The 15,662-nt window shown below is 46.2% G+C and overlaps 2 protein-coding genes across 5 annotated transcripts in view; one reads left to right on the top strand and one right to left on the bottom strand.

The window, feature by feature from the left end:
• The first annotated feature begins 3,479 nt into the window (after positions 1 to 3,479).
• On the top strand, positions 3,480 to 12,326 carry LOC311436556 (histamine H2 receptor-like). 4 transcript variants are annotated; one of them, XM_084518821.1, is made up of 6 exons: positions 3,480 to 3,545; positions 4,191 to 4,356; positions 7,380 to 7,510; positions 7,607 to 7,895; positions 10,668 to 10,844; positions 11,460 to 12,326. In XM_084518821.1, exons 3-6 carry the CDS (start codon positions 7,492 to 7,494, stop codon positions 12,136 to 12,138), a joined length of 1,164 nt encoding a protein of 387 aa, XP_084374947.1. In that variant the 5' UTR covers positions 3,480 to 3,545; positions 4,191 to 4,356; positions 7,380 to 7,491; the 3' UTR covers positions 12,139 to 12,326. The 4 variants fall into 4 exon arrangements, with proteins under 4 accessions (XP_084374947.1, XP_084374948.1, XP_084374950.1 ...); XM_084518822.1 differs by lacking the exon at positions 3,480 to 3,545 and adding an exon at positions 3,553 to 3,673; XM_084518824.1 differs by lacking the exons at positions 3,480 to 3,545; positions 4,191 to 4,356 and adding an exon at positions 5,659 to 6,551.
• Positions 12,327 to 14,536: 2,210 nt separating this feature from the next.
• EIF2AK3 (eukaryotic translation initiation factor 2 alpha kinase 3) overlaps positions 14,537 to 15,662 on the bottom strand; it is a 39,963-nt gene continuing 38,837 nt past the window's right edge. Inside the window, exon 17 of the mRNA XM_084518820.1 lies at positions 14,537 to 15,101. Coding sequence (XP_084374946.1) covers positions 14,925 to 15,101 — 177 coding nt within the window. The 3' untranslated portion in view covers positions 14,537 to 14,924. The remainder of the gene's footprint in view (positions 15,102 to 15,662) is intronic.

The following is a 15,662-nucleotide window of genomic DNA, read 5'->3' as shown; positions in this document are numbered from 1 at the left end:
CCACTTCCACAAAAATCAAGCCCAGCACACCAACGGGAGCTGACAGAGAGCACACCCCAGAGGCAGCTGCCTCTGCTAGAAAAACAGTGCTGAGCGAGAGTCTTCAGTGGCTTCTGCTCAGAAGCGCTGTCAATCGGCCAGGTTATTGAGTTAGTCTCTAATGGAGATGACTGTTGGTACTGCTTCACACCTGGCTATATCAAGATAGACAGGAAAGCAAATGCTCATTTCTTTCTGCCTTTTATGCAGCTGCCCCAAGAACGATGTTAATCAAGAGGCTGTACCATCATTGCCAGGCTCCCCCTAAAAGGACAAAAGAAGAGAAAACACAAAAAAATCTGACATTCCTCCAGGCCTATTTATCCAGTCCCATGTGATTTAGCTTTTTTTTTTTTTTTATATATATATATTATTATTTGTTATTTTCTATACTTTTGGCAGATCTCCTGGTGTGATAGGGTTATCATGTGCCACGGCGGTATCCTCACCACCAAAGCCTTGATATCTAAAACCCACCCAGGAAAGCATTTCCTTGCATCCTACCACTTGGCAACTCAACATATTCCTCAGAGATCCTTTTCCAGAACAGCTTGCTTCTTGCAGGGACTCCACTTTCCAGGTTGGTATTAAGGGCAAATAAAGCCTCAGATTATTCCTGGGTCTTCCACACTCAGTACCTCTTATTTGGCAATTCAAGGAGATTTGTTGCTTTCTAACTTTAGCTGTACCTCGGTATCTGCACGAACACAGCTCTAACACTGATTTTCTGAGGTCAGGCTGCTTTTGATATGCAAAAGACTGTGGGGTGCACGCTTCCTATTTCTCTTCTTGCCAAGATGAGAAAGTCAATTAAATTCTGTTTTTCCTGACTCCTCCCTTTCCAGATAGCCTGGCATATAAAGTAAAAACAAAACCCCCACAACCCATTTGAACTTTTTCCTGCCCTACAATATTCTAGAAATTACAATATATGCTAAACTGTGCTGTTTTGATGGCTTGTGACATGCCAGCAGGTGGTATCGATCACAAATGACATTACTCCAAGCTGTTGACACAGCATCTGCAGCACGTTGTCCAAACCGCTTTCTTCACCTTCTCACCGTTATCTATCTTTTTTTGTCAGTTTTTGGGATCAGTGCTATTATGCTTGAAGAACTGCAAGCCTTTATTACTACTCTCTACTCCTTAAAAACTCTATTATTTGAGTCTGACAGTCTTCCTAGATTACACGATGATAAAGCCACTGTGAGAGGAAAATGATGATAGCTGGCTGAAGTGAGCCAGAACCCAGATGGGTTGCAGACCTCTGGGTACCGCAGACGGTAACAGGAGCTGCCATGAGCCCAAGTCACAGGCATTTAATGCTCCCATCCAACCAATATATTGTTAAATATATTAAATATAACCCATTGTTAAATATAACCCATGATAATGATCAATTAACTGTAATTTATTGACAGAGGCAGGTTCTTTCAGGTTTTTGGAACTGCTTTTGCACTATAAATTCAAGTGACATTGAGAAGAAGAAAAAGCATACTTTAGGAAGGGGCTGTCAAAAAGATACAGCTGTTACTTTTAAAAAACAAGGGTTTTCTTATTTCTTTATTATATATACCCATGGCAGGGGGTTGGAACTAGATGATCTTTAAGGTCCCTTCCAACCCAAACTATACTATGATGCTACGATACATATAATATTGTTCTATGTGTTGATGTTTGGTTGTCAGCACTGGATAAATAACAGTTTGGTATATGTTTTTTTTTTTTTTTTTTTTTTTTTTTTTTTTAATAACACCCTCAATCCTTAAATTGTTTTTATTACAACTCCTTCCCCTTTGCCTGTCTTCCCCAGCTTGGCTCAGTGGCACTGACGGCAGGAGGCAGGAAGACAGAATGTAGCTTCAAGAGCTCGCTGGCAAACCGTACCCTACAACTTCCCTCCATGTTTGAAAATTGTTATATTTGACCTAAAACAAACTATTCTGTTTGGATTTCAAGCTTTCTAAAAGCCATTTTGAAATAAAAGGAAAATTGAAAGATAACTTTAAATGCAATATTATTATTTTCCATAGATGTCAAAACTGACTTTTTAGAAATGCACATAAATTTTTGTTGATTAAGGTAATGAAATCAATCATGAAATATTCTAATTCATGTATGTCTTATTTCTCCACTTTTATACAAAGTATTTTTTCCAATCTCATTAAAAAAAATACAGAGATGAGATGCGTTTGGGGTACGATATGATTTTTTTTTGCATTTCTTTCTTTCCTTTCCTGTTTTATTTCATTGCTGCAGTGGCATCATTTAAAGTAGACTTTATTACTTTTAAAGGGTAATCTTCTGTTTCTGAAGAAATAAATAGGACGGTAAGTGTCCAAATTTGCTCATCCATCCCAGTTTGATTACTAATGTCAAGCAAAAGCTTGAAACATGAAAGGTCGATGTCCAGCCCAAGAGCTGAGCTGTGCTAGGGAGATGACAGTGCATCTGGGTTTCTTCAGTTTTCACCAACCCTGCTCAAGATGTTTCCTCTCCAGACTCTTTAAGAAAATTCTCAAGGACGTTCTCTGTGACAGGTGAAGCCATGGTCTTAATAATCAAATTGGTGGGAGAGGTGAGTCAGCTTTTGGTGGTGGTCAACAAGTGTGAAGGTGAGCTGGTGTGCCTGGCTGTGAGACTTGGGGCTTGGCTCAGGACAGGAGCCATGGATGAGGTGCACACACACCAGCCTTGCGTTCCTGACACACAGGCTCTCCAAGAATCTCATTTTTTAACCTTTCCTTGACAAGTTCATTTTCTACCGGAGCATGGAGCTGAATGAGGGGACCGAGAGATACTAGGCACTGCTCCATGCCCAGATCTGAGCTGGGAGAAGAAGACCAGCCCTCAGAGGAGCACATTGAGGAGCACACGCCACCTCCACAGGCTGCTGCCAGCTTCCAGGCACCTCACGTGAGTTGAGGGAAGCAAGTGGGCTCACCTCCCAACGCTCCCAATTCTCCCCCTAAAACCTGATATTTTTACACAATGGTGACAAAAAACTCCACAGCAGGGGCAAAACCGTACTATTTTTACATATCAGGGGCCCAAACCCTGTATTTTTACATGGTAGGAAGCAAAAAAAAAAGTCCAACCAAACAACAAAACATCCCCAAACCCTGCAGTTTTTCCACAACAGGGGCCAAAACTGCTATTTTATAATAGCTAGGGTCAAAACCCCTCTTTTTTTTTTATACAACAGGGGCCAAAAACCCCGCTCTCTCCACACAGCGCAGGCAAAACCCGCTATTTTTCTCCAACGCGGCCACCCAGAAAGCACTTTTTTTACACATGGGAGGTAAATATAAACCCAAACTGCTTTATTTTCACACAGCAGGTGCCACGGCGAGGCGAGGCGGCCCTGAAGGCCGCTGGGCCCGGAGGGGGACAGCCCCGGCCCCTGAGCCCGGCCCGCGGGGCGGTGGCTGAGGGAGGCGGGGAGAGGCGGGGCGGCTGCCCCGGCCCCGGGCTCCGGAGCCGGGCTGAGGCTCCAGCTGCTGCCGGTAAGAGCCGACGACGGTCCCCAGGGATGGGATATGGGGATTTGACCACCCCTGGCACCGTCCATGAAGGGTTGGCTGTGCCCCCGGGCGCCGCCCGGAGTGCTCGGTGCTGGGGGCTCCTCATGGAGGTTGGGGTTTTGCACCTCAGGGGTTGGGGTTTTGCATCCCGGGATTGGGGTTTTGCATCCTGAGGGTTGGGGATTTGCACCCCAGGGGCTGGCGGTTTGCCCCCATGGCATGGGATTTGCACCCCAGGGATTAGGGATTCACCCCCCGTAGCATGGGATTTACTACAAGGGGGCTTGGGGTTTTACACCCCAGGGATTGAGGATTTGCGTCCTGAGGCTTGGAGGTTTGCAGCCACCCTGGTTTAGGGTTTTGCACCCCTACGGGTTGTGGATTTGCATCCCTGGAGGCTGCTGCTTGCACCCCAAGATTTGGGGTTCTGCACCCCAGCTCATCAGTTCCCTGCGTTCGCATCGTGGGTTTAACTTTGCCTTGAGTTGTAGCGTACGATCGTGCTCCTGCCTGCGCCTGCTCCTCGGAGAAGTGCTACAGACTCGCTTTTCCTGCAGAAAAAGTGTGTGCTGCTTCTGTGGGGGAGAGATCTCGAACGGGAACGGGCTGTGCTATTTAATGATGCAGGTTCGACGCCCAGCAGTGGAGCAGGGACGATGCTCGCACGCAGCCCGGCTGGGGATGCTTGGTGGGAAGGGACCGGGGCATCCTACAAGCTGCACCCTGCTGCTGCTCCGAGATGCTGCTGGGATGCTTTGAGCCAGCCGGCTGCCTGCAATGGCCAGGTTTGAAGGTAAGGATCATGCTTGCTTCTGGTGGGCTGCCAGATGCAGGTCTGGTGAGGTGTTGGAGAGGTAGCTGGGGTTCCCTGCGCTGATTTGGGGATGGAAATAAATCGTTTGTGCCTGAGAAATGCTGCCCTTCAGCTGGAATAGGAAGAGAGAGAAGGAAAATCAAGACAGAGGCACACTTGCTCGCGTGGTCTCTTCAAATGCATGTTTTACAGGTGGGAGCACCCACAGGGACTTTCCTCCTCCTTTATCACCAGCCTTGCACAGTAACTCGCTATTAACACACTGTTGTACAACACCCTGCTGTCCTGCTGTGGTCTCAGCTCCCACAGAGGTCCTGGGGTAGCTGCATGTTGCCCTGTGCTGGCTCTTACTCAGTTTAGCAGAGGAGCAGAGTGGCAGCAAATGCACTTCCCGTTTTCACAATTCCAGTAAGATTTTAGAGTGCAGTCAGCTTTGAGATTGCAGTGTTTTTCCCCCCTTTCCATCAAAATATGCATGTTAGTAATGAAATTAACCTTTTACTTGGGATTTCTTTGCTGAATAAATTAGGTCAGACTTTCCGTATATTCAAGGAAAGTTGCTGAGATGATGGAGTTGCTTCTAGACTTCTCTCGGGCAGACTGAGAACAGAATCTGTCCCATTAATTTTTTAAGGGAAGCATAACTGGGATGTCCAAATAGAAGCAACACAAACTCTGAGGCACCTGAGGTCCCCATTCCTCCTGGGCTGATTGCATAGCATGGTGCAGTGGGACATTTATCCCTCTGATTTTAGGGGGCTCCTTACAGGAAAGCTTGAAAGAGAGATGTTAAAGACTCTGTGCTATGTCAGCAGCATAGCCACATGAGCTGCTGCAGCTCATACAAGAATTTAAGTACTTATTATTTCAATACTTTGTGAGAGTATATCCCTTAGGAGGATGGCACATCCCGCTTTGTCCCAAGGATTTCCACAGAGATTTTAAGATTGTATCATCCCCTGCTTTCCTGTATTAACAAGGCTCCAGATGGTTCAGCAGTAAGTAGCATGTCTTAGGAAGAAAGAAATAAGTTGCTGTCTGCCCAAAAATAAAATAAATAAATAAATATAAAAATAAATAAAGGATGCTTGGTTGTAACATAAAGAGCAGATGAGCTGCAGATGCACTTCCAGGGGCTTTATGTGGGGATGCTTGAAATGGAGCCCGCAGCAGCAGGACCCTGTTGTCTGCACCTTGAATCCAAACCTGAAGTTTCAAGCATCCACCATCCCTTCTTTTTTTGCTGAATATTTGTGGTTGGAGAAGTGGCGTAGGTGGTCAGGTAAGTGTGATTTCCAGCTGCTCAGTCTGTCCTGGTGTCACAACTGAAAATAATACAAGAGTGTTTCTTTGATATTTTGTGAGTGTGGACACGTTTGTTACTTGTGAGCATCATCGTGTTGTGCTCCTAGATATATCCTGCATTAAGCAACTTGCTTTTGGTTTTCCGCTTGGAAAGACCTAACCGGGGCTATCCTGGTGGCCAAGGTGGTACTTGGGTATCACAGAGAGCTTGCAGAGGTGGACTCTAAGAGCTCTGTTCCCCTTCTGCTTGAAGATTGAGAGCAGTGTGTGCTCGCAGATCAGTACCAGAGCATCTGTGTGTAGGTGACGATCTGCTTTAATTTTTTGGAGGAACACTTGCATGCCCTGAACCATGAGCACATCCCGCAGGAGAAGGAAGATCTAACTTCTAAGCTCTTTTGTTTCAGAGTTACATCTGAAAACCTCAGACAGCAAACCCAGCATCCTCATCAATAATTATTCAAGGCCATAGGCCAGAGGGAAAAAAGGAGAACGTTTTGAAATGAAGCAAAGCTGATTTGTCCTGTTAATGCCTTGGGAGCCCATCTCAATGCTGCATGCTCTGCTAGGAGAACAAAAGGATAGCTGTGTGCTTAACCTGGTTAGGGACCAACTTCAGGTGGACACCAGAGGACTGCTTCCAGACCCGCAGCAGCCCTGGAGTTGTGGGGAAACCATCATCTTCACCATGCTGGCTGCGTGGAGGTATCAGGAGGAGAGCAGGCTGAACAGCTTTTCTGCCAAAAAATGGGGCTGCATCAGAATCAAACCGTGCTCAGCAGCCCATCCATTTTGATGATCTCCTCAAAGGGACTGTTAGAGCAAATGCCCTAGGCTCTCCTCTTCTGTTAATAATGGGAGAGCTGGAGGTAGGATTTTATATTTTTTATTTGTATGTGGTGCTATCAGGATGTGAAATGTTGCGCAAGGCTCATTTTCCTTGTGATTGCTAAGACATCCTGCAGCCTTTTAGCAGCACCTGCCTGGGGCCCGATGCCCAGCAAAGCTGCTTGTTCTCAGTGCTGGTGGGGCAGGAGAGCTTTGGGTCCCAGGCAGCAAGTCCCTGAAAAGGAAAAAAAAGAAAAAAGAAAAAAAAAAAAGCTTTAATGGGGCTCAGTGACTGAGCATTAAAATGGAAGAAGAAATTCAGCTGTGAAGTGATGGACTTTGAGGATGATGAAAAGGGGGGTATCTAATTTCCTGATCTCACCCAACCTTTGTGTCTGCAGCAGCAGGCTCTGAGCCGACCATTACTGTTTGGAAAGGAGATCTTTGGATTGTGGAAAGGTCAGCTCGGTGCTAAGTGCCAATCAAAAGCAGCAAACAACATTAGGAATTGCAGTGAAAAGGAGTCAGGGACAAAACAGAGAACATTGTTACACCATCATATAAATCCACGGCGCTTTTACTTCTTGGAAACTGTTTGTAGTTTTGGTCCATCACAGTCTTAGAAGAGCTGTAGAGGTGTCCAGGAGCCTCAAAGCAGGCTGGGCAAGCAGCCTCACCTGGTCTGTGGACAGCAAAGATGTAATGAGAATGTATTCTGGGGGGATGGCGTGCTGCTAAGGGGGATTTAGCAGAGCTGCTTTCGGTCTGGATTTCAATTTCTTGCTTGTCTTCTCTCCGCTCGCAGAGCTTTTGTTTGAAATTTTTCCCCTTGTATCTGCTTCCCCTGATAACACACTTGTCATCCACAGGGGAGCTTTTAGGTGCCGTGAAGGACTTCACCCAGCACCGCACGTTTATCCTGACATGTTTCAGACACTTCTGGGCTGATAACCACGACGGACTGATAACCATGGGGCAGTGATGGCAGAGACGCAGCAGGGTGTGTGAAATTTTCCACGGAGCACAAACGTGGCTTCTGTGCTTCCCTTCACCGCGTGTTGAAGTTGTAATTTGCTTCCCCTTCTCTGCCATCCAGATTTTAACAGTGGGAGGATGCTGATGGACAAAAACGAGTCCTGGCTCTCTAATTTCTCCTCTGCTGCGTCATCCTTTGTGAAAGGAGGTGGCAGCCGGGCAGGGATCGGCCTCCAGGAGGTAGTCATCGGGTTAATACTCACCCTCATTGACTTGGTAACGCTCCTGGGAAATACAGTGGTCTTTATCTGCCCGGTGGTGGAAAAGAGGCTGCGGACCGTCACCTACATGTTCATCATGTCCTTGGCCACGGCAGACTTCCTCGTAGCGTGCCTGGTCATGCCGTTCAGGTAAGAAGATCCCCTGAGCTTCGAATGAAACACAGGATTGTGGTTGTTCCTTCTGGCTCCAAAGGTGACACACTGGTGGAACTCGTGGGGAAGGCTGGCAGCCTCGCAAAATTAATCATTTGCCTGCATGAGCAGAAACAGTGCAGCCTGCAGTAGGGTATCAAATGTGATTCACTGCGTGTGGGGGAATTGTTTCGCCCCTATTACCATTGCAGATCGGTGTCTGTCACGTTGGCATGGGGACGAAGGCCATCTCCCCTCTCCTTGCGTAAAAGTAAGGGTTTTAATTACATTTTTTTTTATTTTAGGATTTTATTTCTAGGGTAGTTTAGGCTCTCTCTATATTTAAGTGCCTCTTCAGAACAGATTCTCCCTGCATGAGGTGTATATTATCAGGACCTTCACTTGGCTACAACTTTGGTCTAGATGATCCTAGGGAAACAAATCCCCAGACCAATGTTCGTGCTGGGTCTGTCTGTCTTGTGCTGCAAAGTGGCCCTAAGTTTGTGTAAGGTGGGTGGCTGAGCTGTGTTTAGAGCTCTTGGAGCACCACAGAGGAGCTGAAGGCTATTTTCCCCTTTCGAGCTGTCGTTCTCACGGGGCTGCCTACGCTTCTGAGTTTGGCACTGAAAGGTATTTTCCCAAAACAAATTTACAAACCGAGCTAGTGGTTTATGCTGTCAGGTGGGAATAAAGCACTTAGCGGTGCCCTACGAACAGTACCACTGCCAGCTTCAGTTCTGAACTGTGTAAATTTTTAAATTCTGCTTCTCGAGTCATCCATCTGTGCTCACCTGTCCTCCCCACTGCAAATATCTGTGCTGGGGAATTTTATTGCAGCTTGGTTGGAACCTGCTCCTACCCTGCTGCAGTCGGTGGGAATTAGGGTCTGCACCGGGAGGTTTGTGCTGCTGCTGGTGGGGTTTCTCCCTGGGGTGGTGGAAATGCTGCAAGAGGGTGGTGGAGGAACACGACTGCTGCTGGAGCAGGACAGCCAGCAGCTCTGCTTCTGGTCTGCACCCCTCAAATGTTGCAGGTTTCCTGATGTGAGGTCTGGGTCACATCTTACCCAGCTTCTCAGCTTCGTGCCCATGCTGCTCTTCTGAAGCACAGTTTGCTCCTTGGTGCACGTGGTAGGTAGCACATGCCAAAGAGGAGGAAAAGAAACGACCCTAGGAGGCAGTTTGGCTCAGCAAAGAGAGTTTTTGTGATAGAAAGGAAGGAAAAATGTGGTTGCCATCTGATGCATTAAACATCGTAGGAGCAGGACTTCTGCTTTGTTCTTGGCTTGGCTCGCTGGAAGGAGCAGCTCAGCTGTGCTCAGCTCATTGTTGAGATCCTCCAACCAGCCCATCTGTTTCCAAGCTGAGAGTTTCGAGCTTCACAAGCAAAAATGAAACACCGAGGTGACTTCATTTCTGCTCGTGGGGTGTGTTTCTTCGGGATTTTATTAATCCTTTTTAACCTGCTGTGTTCCTGGGCCTTCAGAGGCTGCATGCACCAGAGAAAATGGAGTGGGTGGCCCCTGCCTTGTGCTCTGAGAGCATCGCTAGGCCAGGGGGGTCCCAGGAGAAGCGTGGTGGTGGCTGTTAGGTACGGGATCTGTGTGCAGGGATGTTCATGACCGCAGCATTGTTGGCCTCTGGACAGCCAAGGTGCTCACACCACAAGCTTTTCAGGCAAGCAGAGGGCACCAGGGCACAGGGACAGATTCTGCTGGGGGATTTGTGAGCAGCAGCCCACATAAAATGCTGCCCGCAGCTGGAGCCCTTCAACAGCACTTCCAGCAATGCACTTACCCTGCTTGTTGTGCTCTAAAACAACCTTTACAAGTGGTTTTAATGAATGATGGCTAATTAAATGCGGAGCAGGTGTTGGCTTCTAGCTCCTGATAGCAAGTTGGCTCTTTCTGCCCCTGCCAGGCAGCTGAGCCCACCTAAGGGCCCTGCAGCAGCTCTGCTTTCCCTCTGCTTGGCCATAAAGCTGTGAAGTTACAGGATAATTAAAGCTTTGCAGCAATAGGTAGGTACTCAGCCTTCCACACCAAATTCACACACAATGGTTGTTTCAGCAGCACCCCAGGAGTTACAGAAAGCTGCTGAAAGAAAGGGGAAGCAAATTGCAGCTGATTGAGTGCTGTAGGAACACGCATCAGCCTTCCTACAGCTGCCATATGTTCCTTCCTTCACTGCTCACTTCTTACAGGCCCCCCTGACTTTGTTGGGAATGGTTTTGGCATAATGTCTGCTTTTTGCTGTTGTGCTTCCCTCACTGAGGCATTTGTGAGCTATGTACAAGCCACTCAGGCTTCATCCTAGGATATATATATATATCTTCTTTTAATCCAAGACTTGAAATCCTTCAGTTTTGAAGCATGAGACCAGATGAAAAGCGAGCTTCTTGGCAGAGGCAGCATCTTCCACACCTTAAAAACTGGGGAGGATTCATAAAACGCTGTGCTTCATATGGCATGGGAAAAAGCTGGGATAAACAAGGCTGTGCAGATGTGTATTTTGGGAGCTTTTGGAGCAAAGCACCTTGACCAAGGCACCTGCAGGCAAGAAACTTGGGTTTGGTTTTCTTCAGCCATGCCCCACCTGAGGGTTAATGCCTTGGATTACATTTTGAGGGTGAGTATCTGGTGTCTGAGCTTCAGTCCACTGCATGCTCATCTGGAGTACCTCCAATAAAATACAATGGTTGTTCAGTGGAATCTCGAAATACATTCAATCAGCCTCTCTAGCTTTGGTCTCTGCCCGTTTTCTCTCGCAGCATCATTTACGAGGTGACGGGGATGTGGCTGTTCGGGAAGCTGTTCTGCAAAGTCTGGATCTCCTTCGACGTCATGTTCTGCACCGCGTCCATCGTCACGCTGTGTTTTATCAGCCTGGACAGATACTGCTCCGTGGTGACCCCCTACCACTACTCCAGAAGGATGTCCCGTGGCAGGTGAGTGTAGCTGCTTCTCATTCTGGGTCCTTCCAAATTTTCACTTGGCCAAGGCCTATAATGAAAAGGGACCAAATGAGCCGTTGGCTTTTTCTGCCCTAAATCAGAACACAAGGATCTTCGCACCATTTAAAGTTTTGCAGAACTTTGCTCTGCCAAGGTTTCATGTGAAACGTTGAAATGAGGACTGCAGGGTGGGGAGGGTTGTCTGAGGGTGGGCAGAGAGGATGCTTCAGGAAGGATCCTCAGCAGGTAAGGTAATGGCTGGATATTAACACTGGAACCAACTGGAAAAATCTCCATGCTGTTGTTTTAAATATTAACAAAAATCCTCTATAAAACCTTCCTTCCTGTTTTTTTTCTGCCAGCTCTGAACATCCCTTACACCAGCCCCAATTCTGTAAGCCATGGATCCAAGCACCCAGTCATTAGTTGTTGCTGTACAGATGTGTTGTACCCCAGCTTTTTCCCTGCTCAGTGCCTCCTCCAAGCCCGTTGGGAATACCGAGCGGTGATATCCCACAGGGGTTACCGTGGGGATTGGGCTGTACTGGATGTTCTCAACTCAGAATAACTCAGACCCTCTCTCCCCTCCCCATCTCTTGCCTTCGGCAGATGCATTGTGATGACCTGCACGGTCTGGGTGTACTCCTCCCTCATCTCCTTCCTTCCTGTCATGCAAGGCTGGAACGAGATCCCCGGGGTGGATTTTGATGCGGGCACTGAGTGCGTCTTCGTCACCAACTGGATCTTCGCCATCGTGGCCTCCGCTCTTGCGTTTTTCGTCCCCTTCATGGTCATGTGCAGCATGTACTTCTTCATCTACCGAGCGTCACGGCTCAAGGCCACCCGCATCATGTCGCAGACCCTGGAGCTCCACTACCACCCCAACAGCAAGCGGCAGAACCACCTGCAGCTGGAGAACAAGGCCACGCGGACCATTAGCATCATCATTTCTGTCTTCGTGCTCTGCTGGCTGCCGTATTTTGTCCTGAACGTCTGGCTGGCTGCCCGGGGCACCGATTCCGCTAGCACGGTCCTGGTGGACACCTTCAAGGTCATCACTTGGTTGGGGTATTGCAACTCCACCATCAACCCGATGCTCTACGCCTTCCTCAACAGGGACTTCCAGCGGGCCCTGAAGAAGCTGCTCATTTGCAGGCCCAGGTCGCAGGTGGACATCGGGGAGGACATGGTGTCCATAGCCACTTTTTCCAGGACTGCTCCTGACCTGGAATATAACATCACTGTGCCGGTGCCCAATGGTGTCCTGAAGGGCAAACCCAAGCAGTAGGGGCTCAGAGATGGTCGCTGGAGGTGGTGGTGTAGAAAGTGCAAGAGCACATCCTCGTGGAAAAGTGCATGGCTGGAAAATAGGGGATGGAGGGGCTGAAATATTACAGCTGGGGGCATACAGCAACGATGTGTTTCTTTCTCTTCCACAGTTTTATGAACAAAGAGGATTTTGTTGTAGCTAACGGAGCTCATTCTTTCCTGAGTAATTATTTTTTTAATGAGTATTTCCTAATATGAATCCAATCTTCATGCTGGGGAAAAGAAATCAGTAGAATAACGTGACTTTGTCTTACTGTATGCACATTCTAGTGATCTACAGCTCAAGTTGTGATGGTATTTCGTCCTGATTGAGCCCTGAAGCTCTCATCTCACAGTTCATATTACAGATGTGACCAGGTATAGTTAATTACACTGTTCATACAGTCTGAAGCCTGGTCTATGCACAGCGTTCAGCTTGTTTGCTTACTTCTGAAATAGAGGTTTAGGGCTTACCCAGGCTGAGGGAGTTGGGGTTGTTCAGCCAGGAGAAGAGAAGGCCCCGGGGAGACCTTACAGCGGCCCTCCAGGACCTAAAGGGGGCTGCCAGAAAGCTGGGGAGGGACTTTTTGATAGGACAAAGCAGAATGGTTTTAAACCAGAAGAGGGGCGATTTAGGTTAGATATACGGAAGAAATTCTTTACCATGAGGGTGGTGAGGCACTTAAAGGGCTGCTCAGAGAAGCTGTGGATGCCCCATCCCTGGAGGTGCTCAAGGCCAGGCTGGATGGCGCTTTGGGGAACCTGGGCTGGTGGGACATGTCCCTGCCCATGGCAGGGGGGGTGGAATTGGATGATCTTTAAGGTCGCTTCAAACCCAAACCATTCTGTGACCTGAGTTCAGAGAGAAACGCTTTGGTCAGGGAAAAGATTTTCTTGGTCAAAGCATGGAGGGACCCTGGAATATGTAACCACTTAAATCCAGCACAGAGGTACACCGAGTAAAAAGCTCATTCCTTACCTTCTGCTCTCCACTGGTATTCACTGACCTAGCAGAGAAGCTACGGTAGTGCCCAGAGCTTCACCCAGTTAAACACGGCCATTGAACTGTGCATTTATAACTGACATTGAAAACTTGCAAATACAAGGGAAGAGGACACAGCCTTGTTTTGACACAGCAAAACTTGATTAAAATCCTAGTTTTGACCAAATACTCACTACAGCATTTTGGCTTCAACTGGACAAGCCAGCATGCAGGACAGAAGCAGTTGAAAACACAACAATGAAAAATTTTGCATGCCCCTCTTGGCTTCCACCACAAGTAGTCAGCTGGCTTAATTCTAGTCTCAGTATCATACCACAGTACAGTGATCCCCAAAAGGAGCTGAAGTAGTTGAAGTCCAATTTTTTAAGAAACTGATTTCAAGAACTATAACTTCAAAACTAAGCCTGAAAACTACTGCAGAACCAGAAAAATGCATTTAGGCAAAAACTGTTCTAATAGTGTAAGAGTTATCCCACTGATAGCACTTGAGAGATTATCTCCAGGACTCCATAATCCACACCTAAACGGAGGTTTAGGACAACTCAGTTCCCTTCTCCTGTCACCATCTCACTTCCAAGCACCACATACATCTTTGCATCATGCACTGTGACAAGTACAGGACAGGAAAGCAAAGGCAGTTACAGAAACCAAGAGCCTGTCCCTATGCCAACTGCACGAGGCTGCCACCTACAGCAGGCACAATGCAGGTTTTCAACAGAAGCAACCACTGTTTTTTTAAATAAAAAGTTTATTAAATCATTTAGACTTGAAAGAAGTCACAATAATTAATGCACTCAACAATTATAGCAAGTGCATTCTGTACACCACCAACCCAAATGGATTGATTCCGTATTTTATAAATAAAATTTAACATATTTACAATGAGAAATAAAAGCATGGCATTAGGCAGTTAAATTAGCAGATTACACAAGTGCCTACCAGTTGATTTTTTTAAAAGTACAAATCTACAAGATTACATACGACACGTATGACTTCATTAGGTTTAAATTGGCAGAATCACAACATTTTTGTACATAATTTTTACTATGGCTCTTCCAACCATTGCCTATAAGCCCTCTTTTAATGGCTAAAAGCTCCTTTTCCTTCCCTACAGGTTTATCTGTATAAAATGCATTCCCTAAGACCTACTATAGTGCAGAAACATGAGAAAAATTTCCTCTAATGACTGGCTATGGAAAGTGACAGTATGTACAGCTGTGGTCATTTATTTTTTTTTGCTTTAAAAATAGTGCAGATTCCCAGTTTACCCACCAGGGACAAAAATGGAGTCATTTTTTTTTTCCTCCAAAATCATCTTCATTTCACTGAAGAGCAAGTGATTCAGATATACACTCACTAGGCTTAGAGACTGTAATTTGCTATATAAAAATACAGTATTTTAATTCTATTTACATGTTACAGATCTCTCACTTACCCAGCAAGCTGACATTTACAAGCTTCAAAAAAAACAAAATACACAAAACCCGCCCCAAAAGATAATGGAGTACAACATTGGTAAGCACAGTAGCTGGACCCATCCACCTAGGAGAGTTAAGGTAAGAAAAATGGAATGTGAGAAGTGTGGTTACTGGCTTTTGTTGGATGTCAAAGTAAACAAAAATCTGTCCAACATGTCTTGAACATTAATCATGGCAAAAAAAGTTAAGTAAACGTTTCCAAGATAGACATTCTGCATCATAGGATCCTTTTGCTGAACAATCCCTTTAAAACCTGCTGAGTGGAAGAAGTGATCCTGAGGATAATTATTTGCTTGGTTGTCTCGAATGCTTATTTCCTGATAAACTCATTGTCCGTGACCTCTGCCTAAGCACTGGTTTTGCTGGGAGTTCCAAGTCTTCAAATACAGGATTCTCTATGATTGCTGCAGCCTCTGGTCTTTCAGTGGGACTTGGAGAGAGCATGTCCTTCACCATGGTGTACTGAAAGAAAACATGAGATGTGTGTGTTTCAATTCATAAATTCACCCTTATTTAATGTTCTGACTTCAGCTGTCTGTATGAACAACTAGGAAGCGTTCCCAGTTGCTTTCTAAGTAATTTGGTATTAGTATGTTGGCACAGTAATTAGAAACACATTAAATGTTTGAAAACATATCACCGTGCATTCCTTAAATTGCCTCCACTATCAAGGACTACAATCTATTTGGCAAATCAAATCTGACCCAAGATTCAATAGTTATACAGCCTTTACATTATTTGGAATCATAAGGATTTTAAAGCAAATGAAATGTAACTCTTGAGTAGTGTTCAGCTTTATGCTTAAGCCACCGCATTTAAAGCCACGCAAGTAATTTTTCATGGTGAGTTAGAAGGTTTCCTTTAAAATTACAGGTAGCTGGAAAATCTGTCTTAAAGTCAGAATTACTTAACAAAGCATCTTTCAGAGTAGAGAACAAAATGTCCTGTTCTAGCTGAGCACAGCATATTGAATTCCTCCGGACAGCCTGCAGCTGTAAAGCAAAAAAGGCTCGTCTCATTTAG

The sequence above is a fragment of the Aythya ferina genome, assembly GCF_964211825.1.
Source record: "Aythya ferina genome assembly, chromosome: 4".
Taxonomy (NCBI): Eukaryota; Metazoa; Chordata; class Aves; order Anseriformes; family Anatidae; genus Aythya; species Aythya ferina.
The sequence above is the reverse complement of the archived record's forward strand: the minus strand, read 5'-3'. Positions and strand labels throughout refer to the sequence as shown.